The sequence below is a fragment of the Aspergillus costaricaensis genome (genome assembly GCF_003184835.1).
Source record: "Aspergillus costaricaensis CBS 115574 unplaced genomic scaffold BO79scaffold_1, whole genome shotgun sequence".
NCBI classification, from domain to species: Eukaryota; Fungi; Ascomycota; class Eurotiomycetes; order Eurotiales; family Aspergillaceae; genus Aspergillus; species Aspergillus costaricensis.
This window is the reverse complement of record NW_020291801.1, coordinates 140,360-163,668: the sequence shown is the minus strand read 5'-3', so window position 1 is coordinate 163,668 and position 23,309 is coordinate 140,360. Positions and strand designations below refer to the sequence as shown.

The following is a 23,309-nucleotide window of genomic DNA, read 5'->3' as shown; positions in this document are numbered from 1 at the left end:
AATCATCCTCCAGCTGCCCCATATCAATCAGGGTGCTGATCGCACACTTGACATGCTACCATCCCGAAATGGTGTGGGCGGTTGTTCCAATAGACGTGTCGATTTTAGTCCACAAACCATGCTAAACCGGATAAGGTGCAGTGCTGGTCCCTCTTTCCATCCTACTCTTTCCGGGCAAAGATTTGTCACGCTCTACCCCGGAGATGACCGGCAATGTGCTCTGAGTTAGTAGTCCATAATCGTGGAGATTTGAGATTCCTGATCCCGAATGGGGGAGCACTGGCCGCCGATCGCTGGCCGACAGCTTCGCGACACGCGGGTCGGCGGGGGATTTGTTGAAGTCACCTCAAAAGCCCGTGAAGTATCCGGTCAACCGAGCAAAGTACGCTTCCTATGCATTACTCCACACCATGCGTGAGCTCCGAGTCATAGTGGGTATGTGTTTGTGTCGGCAAAAGCAATTACCTGCTCACCGAATGCCAAAATTTGGGCGAATGTCAGATCTGCGCGGGGTATCCCTGCTCAATATCTCCAGTCACGTATGCAGCACAATCTCCCGGAAGGCTTGATACCTGCTTACTAGTAGACAGATATCATGTTTGATGCATGAATCGACCTATCATCTGCTGGAGCTGAAACCTTGTCCTCTGGGGCACTGTTCAGCACGGTATGTAGGTAGACATGAAGAAACTTGTACATCGTTGCCGAGGGCAAACACTTGTACTCGCGTTCAACATCACCCCTGGGTTTGTTCGGTCTTCATGGCCTAGGCTGCACTTTGTCGTACGCTGCTTACTCCTGGGGCATGACGCTAACTGTGCAGCAAGATGTGCGATAATCCCAAAGGATGGCCCCCAAATAGAGCTGCAGAGAGTATGCCACTGCATCATGTTTGGTTTCGGCGTAGAGATTCGGATGTGACGGTTTCCAGTTTACCATCAATTCGGGCTCTGATGCGGTTTCCAAAACAAAATAGCCGATTGGCATCTACGGAAACATAACCTTTCTGGGTAGGACCCAAATGCATTTGATCACTCTACATATGCGAAGCCATGCATAATCAAGCATCCCAGCCCAATTATTGCCTATGTATTCTACATTCTCACTAGACAGGGTGTCTAGTGAGCGAAAGGCATGCGAGATATGGAATTGGGAAAGAGATGTGATAAGGGCGGTCAATGATCGCACATGGAACAATTATGATCGTATGGCAAGCTACCGACTGGTCTTCAGCCAGTCCATAGTTTTCGGTTGTCGGAAGCCACTCACAGACAGGGATGCATCTCAATGCGAGACTCAGCTCATAACATTGACTTCGTAGTGCTTTGTAAAACATTCGTTGTGACTTGATAAGCTTGCACAACTATTGTGATAATGTTATGTAGAAATGACAGAAGCTAAAATTAGCCATCCGTTCTCTCTTTTAAGACATGTCTTGGACTCATTGATTATCTGATGTCCAGTTGTTCGAATATGTGGCTTATCTTGCACAGAGTAACAAACTTCTAGTCGTTATATTTGTTACAAATAATAAGACAAACACAATACCAAATTCGATCTGAAACTGTCATCATTCCTGCTAATGGACTCCGGTGTACCTGCTTGCTATGCACTATTTGTTTGTGATAAGTTCTGTCAAACTTGAGTCTTAGTAAGGTTAGCCCCGATATGCATGTTCGATTTTGTCAGCAGCACTCTAGACTAGTTAGTATCAGCTATGTTCAAGATCAGAGACAGGTACGAGGCCCTCAACATATTGATTTTTTTTTTACACTTACCTGCATCTATGCCGCAATCCCACCGCGTGTATTTTGTTCGCCATATATTGTCGATTCAGCATGCTGAGCCTCTCTCGCATCATCCTTTGTAATGTACACAGAAGCCTCTCCCGGTATAGCAGGGACCCCAAGGGCCTCGTTACGGTCTGCTATCGATCGAACTCGCGCGGAGACGGACCCAGGGCCAGGTGGCTTGTTAAAGGCGCGACCCTACATCAGAAAAATTTAATTATGATGTTCATTATTCCAAAAAGAGCAGCCATAACGCTCTTACCTCTGCCGTGTGAAGTTCTCGAGCATCCTCCTGTGTAATGTGGCTCTGTGGCTTCCGCGACAACGCCTCCAACTTCTCGTCGAAGTTCATCTGCTTCATGGCAAGGCTTTGTACCGTCGCTGTGCACTTGGGTCAATACGACGCCGCAATGTCTAGACCTACGAACAACACCTGCGGCTCCACCGCTGATCGGCCCACCACCGGTCAATTCGCTCTCGTTCTGCGCCAAAGCAGAGATTGGCTCAAGTGCTGTGGTTTGGCTTTCAGGATATCTCTCTACTAACAACCGAAGGACAGCCACCAGAAGACTCCATAATTGTTTGAATCGAGCTGGGCCCAAATACTACTGATTTTGTCGCTACTACCAAATAGTCTGTGTGGACCTTTGTCGTCACTGCGCCTTCACAGAACTCTACATACAAACTTTGCTATGTTTAACAAACCTCCCCCCCCCCGGCCACTAATCCACATCAATTCTCTCATTGTCCGGTAATTGCACCTTGGAAAAAATGGCGAATTACACAGACTAATGGGTGGAATGACAGCTCAAAGCAACCTCCATTGCGAATCCAACGGTGGGGGGCTGTCTTAATATCGGGACGCCTTCAGGAACGTCTATATTCGTCTACAAAGAACGCTCTGCTCCACGAGCACTGAAGTGCTTCTACTGCAACAATACTAAAAGACACGCAAGCACCTTTTCCAGTGTCACGTCACATCACTCGATGTAGCAGCAACCTTCTGGTGCGTCTGTGGCACAGTAACATCGTATTTCGCCAAGAATGTGGTCTGATATAGAATCTTAGGTCTAGAGACCTGGCCGGCAACTTGCAGGTCTTCAGTGGAAAAGCCACTACCCATGCGCCCCGACCCGATCTACAATCGTGTTACTTGAAGGGTTACAGTACTGTACCAACGGGGTGGTACGCTACATATGCGCTTGGCCGCATCAGCAACCATAGGGGTTGGAAGGAAAAGGGAGGCAGATTGTGTTACTGTTGAGGGTGGTTCAGGCATGTGGCTTTTTGATGACCTCATCTCAAGCTGGCATTTGATCCAAGCCACTGGGACTGATCTCAGATCATGAGCTCTGTAGCCGAATGGTGGGGCAAATATTTAGGAGTTATGATAATCGGGGTATCCTTCCCTTGTTGAGGGAGAATATCCTAGCAGTCATGCCATCTGTGTGGAGGGGCGCATACGTGTGAGCATATGTGTGAGTATCCCGAGAAGTTCCAATGCATTGCACCCTTCTAGCAGATTAGTCCTCGTTTTTACTACTATGTATGTCTGGTAAAGTGGTAGTTTTTCTTGGTAGCATAAGGATACTATGTATGCAGTTGGTGTCAATCATTGTTCCAAGATATAACTTATTTCCGTCGCTTCATGAATATAGCAATGCTGGATTTCCGCCGATGACCATTCCAGGGGTGAATAGAAATGTATCTCATTATATCTTTACTTCGCATACAATACATATCAATGAATTTTAACCTTGGGTTGCAGGTGAATGAACTACTTGGTACTTTCGCAGGCCAAGAGTCACAGCGATAGCGATAAGCACAAGCCGGTACCGGGGATACGGGCCAATGACAGTATGTCTTCTTCCGGGTTCCCGTGATTCATAAAGCCGGTTCCGGCACAACAAGGCTTGGTGGCCAAGAGTTTCCCAATGGAAGCATTTGGGGGTCTCTAGGCAGCAAGAATCAGTTTGGTTAGTTTTATGACTTGTTATGGATAAGCCCGTCTTTCTCAGTTCAAATCATTAAAGCATCTTTCTATCGCGTGTGGATAAGCCTCTATATATTTTGGTCCGGTAATGACGCGACGGAGTCAGTCCTCAGCATTAGTAGGAGTAATAATCATAAATCTCCGTTATATCTTGGCTTTGCACTAATTTTGCCAGGTAAGTTGTTACATTCCAAGACTTCCGACTTCTTCACATTTCTCACTCTATCGGAGATTAGAATGGCGCTATCTCCGCGTGCTGCTCCGGAGCCAAATCTTGGCCGTCGGCGTCTCCATCATTCATCATCGCAACAACAGCAGCATGAGCCACCGGATCAAAGAACTCGAGCCCGCATGCAAGACGCTTCATTTTCAATGGCATCTAGCAAGCGAACGTAAGTTGTCGTAACCCTCTTATATAACCAGTACTAACTTGGTTGGATAATAGACCTTCACCATCGGTGAAACGAGGCAAAAAGGCCTGCACTGAGTGTAGGCAGCAGAAGGTATGGAAAGTGATCGCATGAGTGTCTTTCTTATAATGACAGAATTGGGCTCCTGTATCTCTCACTGAATGTCCCTAATTGAACCGCAGGCAAAATGTGACGCCTACTTGAATCCCAGTCAGGCGTGCTCGCGTTGTTTAAAGTTGAACATCCAATGTGTTATATCGGATCCATTTCGTCGGGAACATAAACGCAAGTAGGTTGGATCTGCACTTGTCAGGAGCAAAAGGACATAAGGAGTGACCAGTTCACAACAGGCGGCTCTCCGAGCTCGAGCAAGAGACAGACGAGCTGCGACGAAGACTAAGATATGCACAACCTGACCCCTCTCGACCCTCGCCCATCGCGATGCTAACGGCCGCGGCTGAGATGGGAGTTAGCCCAGCAACTGCCGATGGCGACTTGATCTTCCATGCTCAGCCGCATACACCCCCGGTTGAAGGTTCGCAACACATATTACCTTCCCCTGGGCTGGGACCGTCGTTACCACGGCCGGAGATGGTTTCAGGTGTACGCGCCCCTGATGCAACTGAGCCCCGTTCGCTGAGCAATGTTTACCTTACCGGAAGTGAGATAGACGAGCTCTTCCAGATGTGAGTATACCTCTGCCCGAAAGTGTCGTTCTGGGCGTTTCTAATACGGAGCAGCTTCTTCCACCAATATGCTTCCTTCCTTCCAATCCTTGACCCAGAAACCACTCCAAATATATACTATACGCAGTCACTATTTCTGTTTTGGTCTATAGTCGGGATTGCATCACGAACCTATTCCAAAAATCCAACCTTGCTAACCGCTCTTGCACGCACTGTGAACGAAATGGCCTTCCTCTCGATTGTATCGGGAAACTCAGCGTGGCACAGCATTCAGGGGCTGCTGCTAGTTCTAACATGGCCATTCCCGAAAGATGCCAATATGGCGGACGTGACGTTTCCATTGAGCGGCATGCTTTTACACATTGCCATGCAGAACGGTTTACACATCCCCATGTCCAGTCATGAGTTTTCTAAGAGAAAAAGACTTCCCGCCCCATCAGAAGCAGAAATGATCAGACGGTCAGAGCTTTGGGCTCATTGCGTTATTGTCTATCAGCGGTACGTTAGTGGTGCAGGATATTCAATTCCTTCATGCTAAAAGGATACAGTGCGTGTGTAATCAAAGGACAACCCCCTCGCTCTCTAACAAATCTGGAACCCGACGGAGAAATGAAACATTCATTGTTCCAGAGAATTTCTCCGTCGTTGGTACTTGAACTGAAGTGTGAGGATCTGAAAACTCGCTGTAGTACAGCAGTACTGGAGTTCGGGGTCCGGGACATATCTCCTGAACAAGAGAGATCGCTGGATATACTCTTACGGGCGTATGATGACCAAGCGCTTGATCTGGAGGCGCAGGCGTTCTCGGGTAAACCTGTTCATCTTTGTGTCAGCTATCACAGAAGCTAATGCATAATAGCGTACGATAGGTTTGCTACGAGCATGTGTCGTTTGAGTATCCAAATATTCCACCTCTTCCGAAATCCCAGTTCATTCTCATCAGGTTGTCTTGCAGCTCTCACAACAGCCGCATGTGACACCATTAGTAGCATACACAATCTGGGACAAAGCATGGCAGGCTTTGCTACTTCTCCCATCCAGATGAATTATGCGCTGCTTCTGGCGTCCTCGGCGCTTTTACGGGTACTGAAAGGCCCACATTGGGCTACCATGGATGTTGACAAAGCCAAGTCATCTTATTTCACTGCAATCAACTTGGCCAAGCAGATGTCAGTTGAGAACTTTGATATCGCGGCCAAGACGGTCATGGTATTAAGCCAACTATGGAATAGCACCAAAGCGTTCCGGAAGGCAGATGGGAGTGAATACCTCGCTCTTCGGATTCGGAGCCGGTTGGTTGTCAGTCCTGTTATCGATACGGTGTGGTGGTGGCGAGAAGAGTTCGACCCCCAGTTCTATATCACGGCCAGTTCCCAAAACAATGCCCCGGAAGGTACAGCCATGTGTTCTGATAGCAGATACGCGCGGTTATTGACGCATTTCTCATGTACGATAGGAACCGATGCAAGCCGCGATAATCCAGGGACTTCAGGGACCGCGCCTGGAGGCTCTACGGACCGGCCAGATTTCTCGTATTTTGACGAGCAATTCCAGGCGGATTTTGAATGGGCGTTGACGGATGAGTTTCTCTTCGCTCCCACCGAACCGTATGGACCGCTGTAAGTCGCTGATCTTTGTGAGAGCTGCGAAAGCAAAGAAAAGAAAAGCAAAGAAAAAGAAAAAAAAATGAGGATGGATGCCCATGATGGCAAAATCCGAACACCGCTACGCCCGAATTGAACCCTCGACGCTAGATCATCATTCGATCAGTTTACAGGGGTGATGTGATGGGCAGTCTATCGCGTGATTCCTATAGCCAACATAACCCACCAATAGTCTTGAGATAAAAGATGGGGGGGGGGCTACAGGAAACGCCAGATCATGGGATGGAGAAGCATAAGGTTCAAGCCAGCCGGTCGACCCAACGGAGCCCCGGGTAGTTCAGTGAGCTAAAGCAAACCTGGCATATGCAGAGGACGTACCGGACGTCTGAGTGCCTGGTCGTCGTATATGGGTGTGCATGCCCCTGTAATCATGGCTGCTATAGGCGTTTTGTCCGGCTAAACTGTAAGCGCAATATGGATCCCTATCTTGTATGATATTACATTATTCACCTCGTATTTGTTAGACGCGGTACCCACCACAGATCGGGGCTTCTAGTCTATCTAGCAAAAGGGCTAGATTGAAGATGTAGCGCAACGGTCGATATTAACTCATGTCAGTGGTTCGTGGCGAGCCCATGATTCATGAATTAACTGGCTCTGGTCTTATAACCAATCTTGTTGCCTTCGAAATTACTTTTTGCCCCTCGCGTTATCGGCTGATACGCCAATCTTCGTGCTACATGCCAAGGAGTCAGCACTCCATTCAGCCCTCTGGTGGCTTTTCAGTGGCTGCGCCTAGCTTTTTTCTCGGCAAAAGAAGGCTCGCTTAGAGAGAAAGTATGAAAATGCGTTCGAACTATGGAGAGTGCACAGGCACCTCGAAAGGGAGGGGGTGGATGAGGGGCAGGGAAAGCAAAGGGAATAGACAAGTACGTACAGTAGAGAAGTTGTGAAACGAAAGAGATCGGGCATTCAGTCAGGCCGTTGGCGCTAATTGGGAAGGAAGGATGACCAGCGGTCAAGTGATCCCAGGCTAAACCGGTTGTTGTCTCTCTTTTTCTTCCATTTCGCCTCCTTCCTCTTTCTCTCCCTTCTCACTTGACTCGTGTTGCTTCTTGGTCAACCAACTACCCCTGCCACACACAAACGCACTAAATCGGGGTTACATGGCATCAGCAAGGGGGACAATCCTTTAATAGTCAGGGGGGATGTTTCGAGAATGAGGTTCTACCCCCCTCTTGATGGTAAAATGCCATGTTCCATGTTTCCATGCAGCCCGGAAGGCTAACTGGGGACGGTGCATCCCGCCGTGCCGTTAGTGGCAGACGACGGCGTGGATAGGGCTCTTCCACACCATCCAACTAAGCAGAAGAAGGCAGGTGCTAATTTAATTTACGTCGATATGATACACTTGGTCTGCGACTAGTCTGGCATGGACCAATCTGGGGATGGACTGTGTCCATTCAATGTCTAGAAGTGCTCAGCTGCTTATCAGTCCCCGTTCATCCTCCGTCCCCGCCGGCCCCAAAAACAGTCCGCGCATTGTCCAATGGTCGAGGCTGGTTTGTCATGGTCTAGTGCATGATAACGGAAGAGCAGGAGCAAACGGTGGTCCTCGTCATGTCACTGTGGAAATGCGATCTTCGTGCTGAGTGGCTTCGATCACACCTGGATGACCTTTCCCCCAGCCCACGGCGCGACCGAGTCGATCGACAAGAATTCTGCACGGGAAAGAACGAAACACGAAGAATGCCACGCGATGAGAGAAGAACATCCAAGGAAAAACCTCGGCTAGACCAATGCCAAGTCCAGACAATCCCCGATTGGCTTTCGCTGAAGCCGTGTGGACGATAGCTCGAATACATTTGCGCCAGCCAATTCGCCGTGTGAAGCCCGCCGGCGCTTCGCTAGCTTATCGCAAACAAGCCTGGTGCAAAAGGGGCTAGTCCGCCGGACCAGACCCGGGGAAAGTGTCCATAATGTCTTGCCCTTCTGCTGCCGCCGTATCAGCGTTGCTTTTTCCGCCGATATTCGTTGGTAATCTTTTCTTTATCTCTTAGGCACTGGTTTGCATTGGGATTCCTCTTCGTCCAGCACAACCACTTGCGTGGTCTCGTTTCCCATCTTGCCACCACCCCAACCCCCGATCCTTTCGCTCACATCCGAGACATACCTCCGGTCAAGGGCACCCTTTCCCCCCTCCCCCTTCAGACGTATTGCAGGCACCCTAGTGGTAGCTTGTTCTTTCCTGGTTTAAATCGCCGAATCAAGTGCACGTGTGCCTTTGGTCGCCTGTCAATCCCCGTCAATGAGAAAGCTCGAATGACCAAATCCCCACCTCGGTCGACTGCGATTGAGCTCTCCCGTTCTACTCGTAGTAATTCAGCTGGCTCACCGGACCCGGACGGTGGACAGGACTTCCTTTTGCCCCAATTTTTAGGTTCTGGGGCTAGCTCCTTCACCGGAGGGGCGCGCCTTATGCGCTTCGGTGCAACTTATCGGTCTGCGTGAGACTATGAGACTACCTCATCTGAAATTGCCTAGGCAGCCAAATTGCAAGGAGGGTAGGGATGGAAGCATTCCTCGAGGGCCGTGCATGTCGTGCATGGGCTGACAATGGCGAATGCGCTCTCAAGTCCGCCACTGGCTGGATCTACTAGCTAACGCACGACTGGTCCCAAATCCAATCCAACTACTACCAAAGCTAAGACACATTCAGGTTACATCGGAACATGGCGAACAGACTGGGGTAACTGATAACTGGAGAGATAAACTCTCCCGCAATCAGTGGACGCCACCAGCTCGTTTAATTTATTTCCTAGTCCGATAAGGCGTCGGGTTACCGTCGGCTCTATTTGCGCCTCTTGTCGTTGCGATCCAGGAGAGGGTAAAGTGAGTGGTTATATGATGCTTTCATCCGCCCCCGTTTTTAAATTCCGTTGTTTTCTCCTCTGAACCAGTGGAAGAGTTCCGCGCATGCTCTATAATCTTTATTGAATTTCCCCCAAGCCTTTCTTCGTGCTTTCCCTCGTCGACTGCCGCGATGAGTGAGAAGGAGCAGGCTTTCAGCACGGCGGTGGCTGATGAATCCTCCCCGGAGGCAGCCACCGTCCATCTCAAGAACCTAAAGGAACAGCACCATTGGGATCCGAACCTTCCCGACGATATTGCCGATGAGATCGATGAGGCCCTTCATACAGATGACAAGGGTGCCCGCGTGGGCATCACGCAGGAGCTCCTCGATAATTCGCCGTACCCCGAGGTGCGTGCGGCCGTGCCTAACTACGATGAAGGAGGGCACACCAACACCCTTCGTGCCTGGACCATTGGTTTAATCTTTGCGACTATCGGTTCAGCGCTTAACATGCTGTTCTCTATGCGTGACCCCTACATTGTTATTCCTTCCTACGTTGCCCAGGTTGTCGCCTACCCTGTTGGTGTCGCATGGGCGAAATTCGTTCCCAGCAAGAAGTTCCGCTTCTTTGGAGTCGAGTGCAACACGAACCCCGGTCCCTTCAGCAAGAAGGAGCATTGTCTAATTGTCGTCATGGCCAATGCTACCTTTGGTGGTGGTGCTGCTTATGCGACTGACGTCTTATTGGCCCAGCGTGCCTTCTACAAGCAGCGTTTCGGATGGGCATTTGAGATCTTCATGTGTATCTCGACTCAGATGCTCGGGTTTGGTATGGCTGGGTTCTTCCACCGCTTCCTGGTCACTCCAGCTGCCATGATTTGGCCTTCCAATCTGATCAACTGCACTCTGTTCTCGGCGCTTCATGATCACAGCAGACCTGATCCCACCAAGGTCGCCGGATGGAGGATTGGCAAGTACCGTTTCTTCCTCTACGTTATGATCGGGTCCTTCTGCTGGTACTGGATCCCCGGCGTTATCGCCCCGTTCCTCAGTGTCTTCGCCTGGGTGACCTGGATCAAACCCCAAAATGCCGTGATCAACCAGCTCTTTGGCGGTGATACCGGCCTGTCTCTGATCCCTATGACCTTTGACTGGACGCAAATCTCTGGTTTCAACTTCAGTCCCTTGATCGCCCCTTGGCACGCCATTGCCAACACCCTTATTGGTATGTTCATCTTCTTCTGGATTGTCACCATTGGCATGCATTACAGCGGCATGTGGTGGTTCGAGTATTTGCCCATGAGCGATTCGAACAGTTACGACAACACTGGTGCGCAGTACAATGTGTCCAGAATCATGAACAGTGACTTCACTCTCAATATTCAGGCGTACAAGGAATACTCGCCACTCTTCCTATCCACCACCTTCAGTCTCTGCTACGGACTGTCATTTGCGACCATCATTGCTATTCTCATCCACACCGGTCTGTTCCACGGTAAGGAACTGTGGGTGCGTTTCCGCAATTTTGGCAAGGAAGAGGAGGATGTCCACGCCCGCCTGATGTCCAAGTACAAGCCGGTGCCCCTCTGGTGGTATGCCGCGGTCACCCTGATCATGATTGGAATTGGTTTGGGCATGGTCCTGGGATACCCCACTCACTTGAGCTGGTGGGCATTCTTCGTTTCTCTGATCATGGCTGTGGTGTGGTACGTGCCAATTGGTATCGTGCAAGCCGCCACCAACATCGCCATCGGTCTGAACGTCTTGACGGAATTCATTGTCGGCTACATCCAGCCCGGAAAGCCCATGGCCATGATGTTGTTCAAGACCTACGGCTACATGAGCATGTACCAAGGACTCTACTTCAACCAGGACATGAAACTAGGTAAGCATCCATCCCTCAACCCCACAAGCCATACTCAACCCACTAACCCATACCCAGCGCACTACATGAAACTTCCCCCAAGAGTCACCTTTGCCGCACAAATGGTCGCCGCCCTGTGGTCCTCCGTCGTCCAAATCGCTGTGATGAACTGGGGTCTCGCCACCATCAAAGACGTCTGCAGCGAAACCCAAGCAGACAATTACAGCTGCCCCAACGGTCGTGTCTTCTACCAAGCCTCCGTGATCTGGGGTCTGATCGGCCCCCAGCGCATCTTCTCCCCGGGCCAACTCTACTCTGGCCTCATGTGGTTCTGGCTCGCTGGCGCCATCCTCCCCGTCCTCATCTACATTGGCGCACGCATGTACCCCAAGAGCCAGATCCGCTTCCTCAACGCCCCGCTCATCTTCGGCGGTGCGGGTCTGATTCCCCCCGCCACCCCCCTCAACTATCTCACCTGGGGTCTGGTGGGTATCGTCTTCAACAAGTACATCCGGGACCGCTGGCGCGGCTGGTGGATGCACTACAACTATGTCCTGTCGGCCGGTCTGGATGTCGGGTTGGATCTGTGTACCATCCTGATTTTCTTGACCCTCGATTTGACCGGTACTAGTTTCCCGACTTGGTGGGGTACTAGTATTACCGGTGCTACTATGGATATGGCGGGTACTGCGGTGCAGAAGGTCTTGCCAGCAGGGCAGACATTTGGACCGAAGAGTTGGTAGTGAGTTGGAGGATTTCATGAGGTGTATGTTGGGAATGTGTGTATTGATGATGATCAATGGGGGGTGGACCTTTTCTTCTTCTTTTTGTGTGTATATGCTACGCAGCTATGATCACGACCCCCTATCTCTGCTGAGCTATTAGTGTAATCCATAATGTGAATACTTGTGACATATTTTGCTTTGCATATTGGGTTTCAATGATGATGATCTTCATTGAAGAATTGTTTCTGTAAGACGTGTGATGGATCATATCATGGAATTCTGATGAGTGTGAGTTAGTTTGCTTGTTCACATTGTTTTCAGTGTGAGCGTTGAGAGGAGAAGAAACCACTGTATGAATAGACGCGTGTCAAGAAAAATATCAACAATGAAATTTAATCATCTCATCATGTCATTCATTGCATGTATGAATGCTAGCTATGTAAATATATACTAATCCATTCTCGCAACTCGCTTATACATATACATCAGAATCGAAAATCTTCCATCGTCGCGCCCACCCCTTTCTCCGGGAAATATTCTATGCACAGGGGACGGACGGCTCCTTCGGATATCTCCACTTGCGGATACAGTACAACCACTCGTTCAAGCCGAACCAGGCTGTCTCCGCTTCATACCGACCTGCAGTCCAAGGGGCTTCCTCAAGAAACCCTCTCTCGTCTCCATGGGACCCTCTTGCTGCATCTCGAATTCAAAAAGACGGAAGACCGTACCGCAGATAACCAGGAGTTCCATCTCTGCCACGTTGCGACCGACACAGGCTCTGGGGCCGGTGCTGAAGGGAATGAAAGCGGCCTTTTGACGAGGAGTGAGGCGGGCGGGGTCCCAGCGCTCCGGGACGAATTGCTCGGCATCGGGGCCCCAGATCTCCGTGGAGCGGTGGATGGTGTAGCTGGGCACGGAGACAATGTCGCCGGGGTAGAAGGTGTGGCCGGAGATGGTGACGGGGGGGTTACCGGCGGGAATTTCACGGGGAAGACCCATAGCGGAGGTGCTGTGGATGCGCATGGTTTCCCAGATGACCCATTGGAGGTAGGGGATGTCCTTGACCATGGAGTGGGTGGGGACGTCGACGTCTTGAGGGATGGCTTCGTCCAGGACCTTGTGGAGCTTCTCGATCACACCGGGCGTGCGCATGCACCAGTAGAGGATGGCGCAGGAGGTGTTGGAGGTGGTATCGGATCCGGCGATCAGCTGGGTCAAAGCTTCGGCGGTAAGTTCGGCGCGACCGAGCTTTTCGCCGTTGCCATCCTTGCCTTCCATGAGGCGGGCGAGCAGGTCGACACGGGTGTTGTTGGCCATGACTTCGGGGCGGAGACGCTCGTTGACGCGGGCGACGGCAATACCGGCCAGGTCCTCGACGGCCTGGATACCATCACGGAAGAAACTGTCGGGGATGTACTTGGCAAAGGGCTTCAGGGCCGGGTAGCAACCCAGAGTAGCGGAGACTTCACCGCGGCGGTTCAGGACCTCGACGGCTTCAACGTAGGAGGGGGGCGAGTCGGGAGTCTTGCGCATCTCGGCGAAATCCTTGCCCTTGTCGAGCATGCCGAAGGGAGCGCCGAAGGCCAGGTCACCGATGATGTCGAAAGCCAGGTAGTTGAACCAGTTCAGGGCGTCCAGGCTAGCGAAACCGGTCTTAGGGTTGCGCTGGGTATCGGCCATGCGGTTCCATTGCTTGACGAACAGCTCGATGTTGCCGTGAATGTACTGCTCGAACTGGCCGATAGACTTCATACTGAAGGTGTGGGAGACGGTCTTGCGCTTGCGGGTGTGCTCGGCGCGGTCGCGCGTGTTGAAGAGACCACGGTGAATGGAGACGAAGGCATCGTAGAAGTCACTGGAAAAACACCTGATTAGCTTCCGGGAAACGTTTGCATATACCAGGGATAGCCAGGAACGAGAGTAAAAGAGAGGGAGCACGTACGACTTCAGGAAACCATTTCCGTGGCCGTAAACAGCCTGGATGGCCCCATCATCGGCAATGGAGGTATGACGGGGGGCGAGGCGAACGAGCTTTCCGTATTTCTTGTGAGCGTTATCGACAGCGATGAAACGATGACCGCGACGAGTTTGCAGGAGCACCCAGAAATTGGTGAAGGCGGCCAGACCGGGGGCGGGGATATCACGAAGATGAGAGCGTTGTAGATAAGGAAGGAGATAGTAGAGGACTAGCAAGGCTAGACCCAGATAGGCCCCGTAGGGTGACAGGAGCAGGGCGAGCATGATTGTTTTTGTGGGGGGAAGGAAGGTATCTAGCTGGTTGAGCTCGGATGTTAACACCGGCAAATGCAATGAAGGAGAAGCAATTCCTCAGCCGCAAAATGCTGCCGGGAATGTGGGTGCCAAGGAAGACCAACTTACCTCCGAAGGAAATAAGCAACTATAAGGTAATGAATATTTAAAAAAGTAAATTGGTTGGAGAATGAAAAGATATCAAAACTAGTCCACTTCACTCAAATATCGCCATGGATGAAGAAGAGTGTTTTCTTGTTCGAGAGGAAGATGGTTGAACTGTTCACCTCCTTATTTTTGAGTTGAAGCCCCGAGCATATTTATGGCAGACGGGCAGCATTGGATCCCCGAGGCAAAGACAGGCAACGGAAGGGAAAATCGGGAGTCTCTGCTGAGCCGCGACTGATCTGCCAGCCGATTTGCAGCGCCGGTCCCTTTGCACTTCCCCGCTTGTGCTCGGTTGTTAACTTTGTTCGTATGTACTTTGGGATACTCTGGAGGATTCCCGTGGGGTTGGTGGGAGATCCTGACCCCAAAGGGATCATGCTTTGGATGGATCCATGGCGATAAATGGGGATACAGCCAGTGAGAGAGATGCCAATGGTCAAACCGCCATGGTTGCTTTCTAATTCTTGATCTCGTGACTCCGGGGAGGAGGGAGTTACGGATGCATTAATAGGTAATCAATGCTCATGACTAAGGTGTTTATGTACATAGCTCGTGACTTGTAACTACTTACAGTGCTACTCCTGACTTGCCTCATTTGGCAACATGTCCCGACCCGCCTCTGGGAATCCTTCCTGATCCTTTGGTAGGTGTTATGATTACGGTAGTGTTCATTCCCTACCAGCGACTTCCCTCCACGCGGTACAATCCATTCTTCCGTTTCTCCGCCTCCCATCGCTCAATCCACGCCTTCATGCGCTCCCGACTTTTCCGGCTACCCACGTTCACCGTGGGGATCACCCGTCCGATCCGGAGTGCACAGCAGAACATGCTCAACTCCCGAAATGAGCTGTGCTCGCTGTACGGCACTCCAAAGCAGGCACTTTCCCGCGTACTCCCCCGCTGTGGCACCAGGTCTTTCGCAGAGAAGGGCGTCTTCCAATGCGCCGAGTTGAGCACCACCGACACCGGTGGGTTGTCCAGCATTCTTCCAGCTGGCGGTCGATACGTCCACCCCGTGGGTCGAAATCCCACCACCCGCGTGAAGTGCGGCTTCATCGAGTCCAGGTAGTCCGCCAGCGTCTCCGCCCGGATCTCAAAGAGCGTCTGCATATGCACCTGCGCCTCCGTGGGATCGTCCGTCAGCAGCGATGACAGCTCAGCATCCTCGAGGCACGCACAGACCCGCTGCTTAGCTGGCGTTGCGTAGATTTTGCTCTTCAATGCCCGCGCAATCCCCAGGCAAATGCGTTCCTTGCCGATGCTGTACGTTCCAATCACCACCAATAACCGCCCCGGAGGACGGCTCCCTTGCGTTGGAGACGGGTGGGATCCAGTCACTGCCGTAACAAACTTGCTCAGCATTCCGCTTTTCCCATTGACTGGTCGTCCGAATGCTCGGCCGTTGGTATCATTGGCGTCTTGGTCGAGCTCAACGCAGAGGTCCGCGCAAGCTTCAATGACGTCTTCTTGACCTGGGAATGCGTACTTAGGGCTCAGGTAGGTAGTGTCGAGATAGCAGGCGTCGATTCGTTGCTGGCGAGCCTTGCCAGTTGCAGGATCAGTGATCTCCGGGCGGAGAAGGGCATGTTGCACATGCAGTGGCGAGGCGCGAAAGTCACCACAGTGAAGGACACGGTGTGTCCTCTGCGAGGGGCCGGATCCCATTGATTTCTCGAAAAGAAAGATGGCGCTCCCGGGACAATGATTCGCTTCGATCAAGGTCACTTGCGCTCCTCCCGTCGCCGGGATTTCCATCTTCTGTTCGAACTCAAGTGGTACAAGCCACTTCCGGTCAACTTTCAATTGCTGGCACACCAAATTGGCCGTAGGCCTGCTGCAGTAGATTGGTCCATGGCGCCAGGACCCCGTAAGGCCGATGTAATGATCGCTGTGGAAGTGACTGAGGAAATACGCGTTGCACCCCTCGACGGCTCCGTATCGAAACGCATCCACACAGAGGGAGAAGCCAGGGATGATCTTGTAGAACGGACACGTCCGTTGATAAGCCTGTTTGCCACGGGACGCAACCTCGTTGGCCGCCGCTGCATTCCATGCTGTATCTTCCGCGTTGCCGGCCATGAGCTTCGAAAAGGCCGACCTCGTTCCTGCGACGCCAGTGGCATATGGGTCACGCTGCGCTGGTCTCGCGATAGCAGCCCGGTCGGCAAGACTCATTCCTTTCGACGACTTCAACTCCGGTCCCGGCTCCGGGTCCGGGTCTGGCTCCGCCTGTGGCTCATGTTTCAACGACTCCGTAGGCTTCCCATCAAGACAATCGTTGACATGTACCGAGACATCCTAGAACAACCATTATCACCAGCACCAGAGACACAATCCGCACAACTTACCGTCTCAGACAAGCCTGTCAAAACAGCCTGACATACAGGGCACACAGGCGCTTCACAGCCAAAATCTTCACCCAAAATCCCGCTATCATCAAGTCCAATGTCACCTTTGAAATCCTCATCATCGTCAAATGCATCTAAGAAGTCTTCTTCGCCTCGGAACTCGTTCTCTTCAAGATCGTCAAAATTCGCGTAAACATCATCGTCGTGGCTCGTGGCTTCTCTTACCGGTGGTGTGTCGACATCGACTGCGGGAGCCTGGGTTTCGTCTGCCGAGTTTAATTTCCCGTCCGATATCCCGGCCTCAATCTCAGTCCCATTCTCGTATTCCCTGAACTGCTCCAGATCCTCGCTCTCACTGTCCGATTCATCAATGAATGGCCCGCTGACTGACCGAGACGGCTTCTGAGTTGACTTCGATTCAGTGCCACTCTCGCTCTCCGTCTTCTTCTTATCCTCCCCACTCCCATTATCAATATCTTCCTCCAGCGAGATACCCTCCTCAACCCTCCTCTTCTTCACACTGCCCCCATTTTCCTGAAACCGTTCCTCCTCTTCCTCCCAAATATCCTCCGGCGTCTTCTCCCTCACATAGTCCCCCCCACTCGTGAAATTAACCACCTTCTTCGCATCCTCCAAAAACAACCCCCCAGCACCAGCAGCCCCAGTCCCACTCCTCAATCCCGAGGACCCCTCATCGCCAGTCGTATTATTTTTCTCCGCTTTCGTCGCGAATTGCGTAATCCGCGACTGCCGAGATGTAGCTTTCGGCGGTCCGTCCGCCTTTTGGAAGAAACTGAGAAGGCTGGTGTTGCGTTTCGTGGCTTTCGATTTCGCCGACGTTGACCGAGAGGGCGTAGATGGTTTTCGAGGAGGGAATGGCGTAGGCATCGTTCAGGCTTTGTGGTTGATCGTGTGCTTTCGTTGCTTTATCGCGTGGTCAAAGTGGCGGGCGGGCGGATGATTTATGCGTGAGGGTATGGGCTTGTATGGTGGATTGGGGGCGTCAAAGCATATTCATATAGATCTAGGTCGTGATTATAGTATAGTATAGGAATGATGTATCTGTACAGATGATTGCCTCATAAAAATCGAGGAGCGCGGAGAGTAGAATCCGAGACAGTCGGACTGGTCGAATTAGCCAAAGCGGCGAAAAGAGATAAGGCGCGGGCGCGGCGGGCGGAGACTCGACTCGATTTTCGCGACACGAAGTCAGGTGACCGTTCCACCCATTGGTTTCCTTTTGCGGTTGTTACTATCAAATTTAGGAGAGACATTACTACTACTTATGATGGTAGGTGGATGCGATTTGTTATTTGTTTTTTTATTCATCTTGTTACCACTAGGTATCCGCACACAATGTTCTTTCTTCTTTCTATCATGTGCCCACTGCAGCAGAGCTTTACCCTGTAAACCTGTTCGTCCTCCCACTGACATATAGTACTTCTCATAGTCAGTAAGATGCAGGTGTACCCATTATCATCACCATCATTCAGCGTCGGCAATTTCGAGCAGATCAAGTCAGCCCCAAACACAGGAGCAGTACTCCGTCCAGTCACTCTGCTCTGGCCCGATGCTTTCCATCCACGCATACCCTCCTTTTTATATCTCTCTCTTTCTCTCCGCCATGTTTAACCATGGATATCAGCAACATAATAAAAGTGAAACCCGCATGACAACGACAAACATCATCACATCGTGAAGATTAAATCTGCAAATCAAAGAAGAAATAAAAAGGAAAATACATAAAAGAAAACTTTAATCCCATCCGTAGAAGAAACCCAACCAAAGCAACAATCCATCTATCAAAGCAAAATCACCGAGCTTTGCCAGCCTGGTTCGCAGCTTCTGTTCATACCACACCAATATTAGCAATCCATAACCCAAGATACGGTTGCACAGATACATCTGTGTTCCTTCAATCAGATAGAGAGACCAGGGATGAAGCATACCTCTCCTCGTCGCATCCTCCAAAAGCCCAATATCGACCTCCGACCTCGGCAGCATAACATACCGCACCACACTACCACGGATAAACATGTTCTTCACGGACGACAAATGCGGGTATTTATCCAGGTCCAGGACATCGACATCATCCAGCTTAATGTTCAGGTACTGGTCGACGGATTTGAGAGTGCCGCGGATGCGAATGTCGTTCTTGAGTTCGATGGTCACCGTTTGGTTGGTAAGAGTCTTGAAGAAGCTGCAAAGTAATTATCCCCGTGGTGAGAAGTATTAGCCGTGGTTGCCTTGGTGCTGGTTTGAGGATCTCGGGCGCTTTCTTACCTGAAGAAGAGCATGGTTGCGGTGCGAGGTGGGGGAGAATTGGAGGGGTATTGATGCGGTCGGAGTTGTGGTTTTGTTGATGAATAGACTAGTAGCGCATTGGCTGCTGAAGATTTGGTAAGGAGGTAACGATTGTATCCTTTCCTTGTGAGGCTGGCGGTGGGAGACGTGAAAACGAGGAATATGCGATTATCTGGAGCTGCGGGTATGATGCTGCGGTTTGGTGTTGAGCATTGTAACCTGGTCACGTGATTGGCGTGTCAGCTATGCTGGCTATGACATTTGATCGTGGAATCAACACTGGTTTGTTCTGAGTATTCTAGTCAAGTTTGGAGCATGCTTATAGTGTCAATTTCCTGAAAGTCAAATATGCATGATTCAGGTATGCGAGACGTAGACAGCAGGTTCGCCGGGTGCATATCTCAGATTTAACCTACTACTTACTTGTACTAACAACTTACTAGTATAGCTACAAAATATATAATATCGATCTGCTGGGTATCAAGTGAGTGTCATTGTCAACAGCTATCCACCCTAGTGTCCACCAGCCATCAATCTGCATTCATCATCTCTCATTCCGCATAAACAAAGGGGTATTTGAAAAGAGCGATAAGAAAGACACAACTCCCGCTATTACATTAGATGCGCCACCAGGGCAGCTTGGGGTTCATAGTGTACCTTGGGCAGCCTGAATGAAACCTCAGCGTCGAGTGGAAAGAGAATGGACGGAGAAGCGCGGCTCAGCCTTTGCTAGATTTCCGTCCGTGACGCTTCTTCTTCTTCGGCCTCGGTTTCACTGCCCACCCCGACAAGCAGGTCCAGCCTGCACCGTTCTTGCGTCCCTCATCAAACACACTCCCAATACCTGCCAGCAGGTCTTGTTGGTCCATTCCCAGTTCTGTTTGCAGTTTTACAAGCCATTGTTCCCAGATCCAGCCACCTAGCACACCCGTAACACTGGCGATATCTGCCGTGCTCCCGACTGGGCCTTGCACCGCTTCACATTCTTCAATGAGACTCTTCACCCTCGGATCGGGGGTCTCCCTGGGCGGTTCAGACTTGACCGGCTCAGTACCCATAGGTAGGAACATCCAGGCTCGCTTCACATCCGCAAAGTTCTTCTGCAAGCGACTGAGAAAGCCTTTGGTTGGTGTCGGGTCGTAACCCAGAGCCCTGAGACCGGACGCAAATTCAGCTGACCTGGCAGATGCTTGCGGGCCAGCACGTGTGATTTCTGCATCCATGACAAAGAACTCCAAGTAACCACCTGGCTTGAGGCAGCGTCGACATTCTTTCAGGCAAAGGTCATACTGGTCCTGAGTCTCCCCAGACGGGCATTCTTTCTTCAACAAAGCAGGAAGAGAGCGGGCTGAGATCACATCGAACTTATTGTCGGCGAACGGCAGTTTCCACAGTTGGGATACAGGAAGGTGCCGGTGATTGGGAGGTCCTTTGATGCCTGGGTTGACTTCCTGATGCTCAGTAAAGACGGTATATACTTTAACATGAGGATACTCGTGAGCCAGCTGCCAAGCCCATTCGCATGAGGCGTGTCCGCCGAGGTCGAGGATCCGTAGTTGACGGGGAGTTCGTTTACGCGTGCTGGACAGCTGCTTCAGAGCAGGACTCACAATGAGGCGACCCCCGTTGATATATCTCAGAGCATCCATGGCCCACATCGGTTGACGAATTTGAGACAACACAGTCTGCTCCTTCTCAACTATGGAGAACTGGGCCTTTTCTGCCAGAGCCGAGTCCATTGTTGAGTTGCGAGGCGCCAATGAGAAGGGCCCTTTATAAGCTGGACGTTCCGGACGAGCGATCTCATAGTTTCCACGCAAACGCTTGATGTGCGCATCTGTTAAGCCCAGTCGGACAGATTGAACAGCATCAAATCTCGTGTTCCGATGCACAAAGGTGTCCCGACTGCCGGACTGTTGCTGGACCGCCTTGAATCCGCGCCAGTATATGGAGTCTCTACTCGCTAGTAAAGAGGGGCGAGAGCTGGGTGCTTCTGGAAGAGCTTTGGCAAAACGAACCGACTGCTTCCGGCTTAACTGATTGAGTGATTGCCGGTCGGTCTTGGGCCCAACTTCCTCGTTGTAAGCCTCTTCATCCAACATGTTCACGGGATTGGTCTCGTTAAGAGCTGAAAGGTAAGAAGCCTGGGCTGCCAGCCAATCGCTGGTCCGGTCCAAACCCGACATTGCCTTTTGCTTTAGTTCGCTCTCATAGTCCTCGTCTCGTTCGTACTGATCGTCCGGGCCGATGGGCGGAAGAGCATCGTCCATAGCATCATCCTCAGAGCATGCTTGATCATCGAATTGATCGAATAATTTGGGCGTCTTCTCCTCGGGAATTCTGATAGCGGTGGGTGGTCCGATGGGATCATACACGGCTGTCAGCTGTTCTTCTGTCGTCCGTTCGGGGTACTCTATGACATGCTCAACTACCTCCCCTTCGGTCCGGGAGAATGGTAGCTTGTAAAAGCCCTCGGCAGTGGCAGAAGTCGGAGGTTTATTTCCACAGGGGATAGACCACGTGTGACGTGCTCGTGGACCCAGTGAAGCAAAGAAGCCACCAGGTGAGGGTATGCTCAGCCTGCTGAAACTATACCCTGAGAGTTCCGACGCCGGAGTGGCATCATCGGCACTGCGCGGGCGTTCTGGAGGCATACGGATCTGCCACATCTCTTCGTTGGACTCAGAAGTTTCCGACCAGGGATCTGGAGTTCCATCGAGGGAGATGTGCCTCAGTGTCTCTAAGGCATCTGCAGGAAGAGATACGCCCCGGTCAGATGGTGTATCTCCCCTTATTGGCTCCGCATCCAGGTCAATTGACGACGCGGTCGACTGGCCGCCCGGGATCCGTGGAAACCTGCCCAAGACCTGACGCCAGTCCTCGTTGGCGCTCTCAATAGCGATCTGAATGCTTTGGGTATCCGGCTCGGCCTCAAGATCTTCATCCTGTGAATCTTCTAGTTCGTGACGAACATGCACGTCTTGCGCAGTCCAGTCATTGTCTGGAAGGGATTGCAGGTCTGGAGTTGCTGGAGCACTGATGTTTGACACCTGGTCAGAGGAGACACTTCCGTCCAAGGACGGCGGGGCATGCACGGCCGGCACCGAATGGGCGAGCATTGACAGGGCGGCTGGGGAGACAGGAATCTTTGGCGGCGGAGTTGGCGGAATCGGAGAGCTCTTTGCAGCACCATGCAGTGATGGCCACATTGTGGACGACGGTATCGTGAGACTAGGGTACCGGCTGCGGGAGACCGGAGAAAAAACCGAAGTACGCGTCGTGGGTGTCACCAAGCTTGTTGGTCGGGTGCTAGCGAAGGAAGTGCACTCATCACTGATGTCCGAATCGTCATCCGTTGCATCGTACAGGTCTTCAAACGGCTGCATCTGACGCTGCCATTCAGTGTCTGAACAAGAGGAGACGGAGCCTGCGGATATTGGCGAGAAGAATCGAGGCAGTCGAGACACTGATGAAAGCCCGCTGGTCTTGAGCTTCAGCTGTGGTGGCTGTGGAGGTTGTGGTGCCTTTGGTGTTGTCTGCTTGGCACTGGATGCAACAGGCTTTGTAGAGTCTGTATAATGCGCCTCGCGCGCGTCCTCTACTATCGTATCAAGCCTCGTTCCTCGCACCTGTCGCAGAGGTGGGCATCTGCCCGTTGCGGGACGGTATACGTCCGTCATGATGCCCAAATGTGCCCAATGCTAGTCTTATCCTTCCTTCGATTACGATATGGGATGCAGGGTATGATGCAGCAGTAGTCGACTTAGACAACGTATATCCAACGAAGCAGCTAGGGTATCTCGATTGCAGTTGACACCGATCAACGGTTCAACGATATCAGAGAATTAGCAGAACGAATGATTACCCAGCTACCAGAGCTGAGAACACAATAACTTGACAGAAACACAAAACACAAAGAAAAAGGTGGTGAAGAATCCGACCGAGACGGGGTAAGGTGAAGATCACCTTTGGTGACCGGTAGCGCTCGCTCTACTAATAAAGCGCTGGAAAGAGGGGAAGGGAGGGAGATCTGGAGGGAACACCCTCCCACCATCACCAGACCTGCAGGAACTACTGCAACATTGCGCACAAAGCACCCGTAATCCCTGCCACTGGACAAGCTGAAGATGCTATCATTGGTGGTAGGATGATGGGCGCTTCGGCCACGACGAATCCGAGCAGTCGGCCAGCCATGATGGGCGACAACGGACGGACTCGGGAGGCAAGCGTTCCAATCAGCGTGGGGGGAAGATCTTTGTGTCTGCAAAGAACCGCCCTCCAGCCAGAGATTGAAGCTGTGTGTGATGGGG

General features: G+C 51.5%; 8 protein-coding genes across 8 annotated transcripts; 3 read left to right on the top strand and 5 right to left on the bottom strand.

Annotated features, from left to right (window-relative positions):
- The first annotated feature begins 564 nt into the window (after positions 1–564).
- On the top strand, positions 565–1,004 carry BO79DRAFT_491 (uncharacterized protein). The gene has a single exon (XM_025689328.1). It carries the CDS (start codon positions 682–684, stop codon positions 919–921), a length of 240 nt encoding a protein of 79 aa, XP_025544890.1. The 5' UTR covers positions 565–681; the 3' UTR covers positions 922–1,004.
- Positions 1,005–1,784: 780 nt separating this feature from the next.
- BO79DRAFT_249273 (uncharacterized protein) lies at positions 1,785–2,151 on the bottom strand (the record flags this gene model as incomplete). Its single annotated transcript, XM_025685765.1, has 2 exons — positions 1,785–1,988; positions 2,053–2,151. 2 exons carry the CDS (start codon positions 2,149–2,151, stop codon positions 1,785–1,787), a joined length of 303 nt encoding a protein of 100 aa, XP_025544889.1.
- A 1,869-nt stretch (positions 2,152–4,020) lies between these two features.
- Positions 4,021–6,726, top strand: BO79DRAFT_233911 (uncharacterized protein; the record flags this gene model as incomplete). Its single annotated transcript, XM_025684316.1, has 8 exons — positions 4,021–4,175; positions 4,229–4,286; positions 4,376–4,482; positions 4,544–4,879; positions 4,934–5,377; positions 5,428–5,687; positions 5,739–6,498; positions 6,657–6,726. 8 exons carry the CDS (start codon positions 4,021–4,023, stop codon positions 6,724–6,726), a joined length of 2,190 nt encoding a protein of 729 aa, XP_025544888.1.
- A 2,331-nt stretch (positions 6,727–9,057) lies between these two features.
- optB (small oligopeptide transporter, OPT family) lies at positions 9,058–12,320 on the top strand. The gene is made up of 2 exons (XM_025681886.1): positions 9,058–11,222; positions 11,280–12,320. Exons 1-2 carry the CDS (start codon positions 9,527–9,529, stop codon positions 11,942–11,944), a joined length of 2,361 nt encoding a protein of 786 aa, XP_025544887.1. The 5' UTR covers positions 9,058–9,526; the 3' UTR covers positions 11,945–12,320.
- Positions 12,321–12,357: 37 nt separating this feature from the next.
- Positions 12,358–14,205, bottom strand: BO79DRAFT_205982 (cytochrome P450). Its single transcript, XM_025681885.1, has 2 exons — positions 13,872–14,205; positions 12,358–13,784 (listed from the first exon to the last, which is right to left on the bottom strand). The coding sequence occupies exons 1-2, from the start codon at positions 14,168–14,170 to the stop codon at positions 12,530–12,532; spliced, it is 1,554 nt and encodes a 517-aa protein (XP_025544886.1). The 5' UTR covers positions 14,171–14,205; the 3' UTR covers positions 12,358–12,529.
- An 817-nt stretch (positions 14,206–15,022) lies between these two features.
- BO79DRAFT_283489 (DNA cross-link repair protein PSO2) lies at positions 15,023–17,729 on the bottom strand (the record flags this gene model as incomplete). Its single annotated transcript, XM_025688148.1, has 2 exons — positions 16,696–17,729; positions 15,023–16,645 (listed from the first exon to the last, which is right to left on the bottom strand). Exons 1-2 carry the CDS (start codon positions 17,581–17,583, stop codon positions 15,023–15,025), a joined length of 2,511 nt encoding a protein of 836 aa, XP_025544885.1. The 5' UTR covers positions 17,584–17,729.
- A 293-nt stretch (positions 17,730–18,022) lies between these two features.
- BO79DRAFT_283488 (Sm-like protein LSM2) lies at positions 18,023–19,149 on the bottom strand. The gene is made up of 3 exons (XM_025688147.1): positions 18,979–19,149; positions 18,645–18,895; positions 18,023–18,540 (listed from the first exon to the last, which is right to left on the bottom strand). Exons 1-3 carry the CDS (start codon positions 18,990–18,992, stop codon positions 18,509–18,511), a joined length of 297 nt encoding a protein of 98 aa, XP_025544884.1. The 5' UTR covers positions 18,993–19,149; the 3' UTR covers positions 18,023–18,508.
- A 320-nt stretch (positions 19,150–19,469) lies between these two features.
- On the bottom strand, positions 19,470–22,965 carry BO79DRAFT_205980 (uncharacterized protein). Its single transcript, XM_025681884.1, has one exon. It carries the CDS (start codon positions 22,677–22,679, stop codon positions 19,719–19,721), a length of 2,961 nt encoding a protein of 986 aa, XP_025544883.1. The 5' UTR covers positions 22,680–22,965; the 3' UTR covers positions 19,470–19,718.
- Positions 22,966–23,309: the final 344 nt, after the last annotated feature.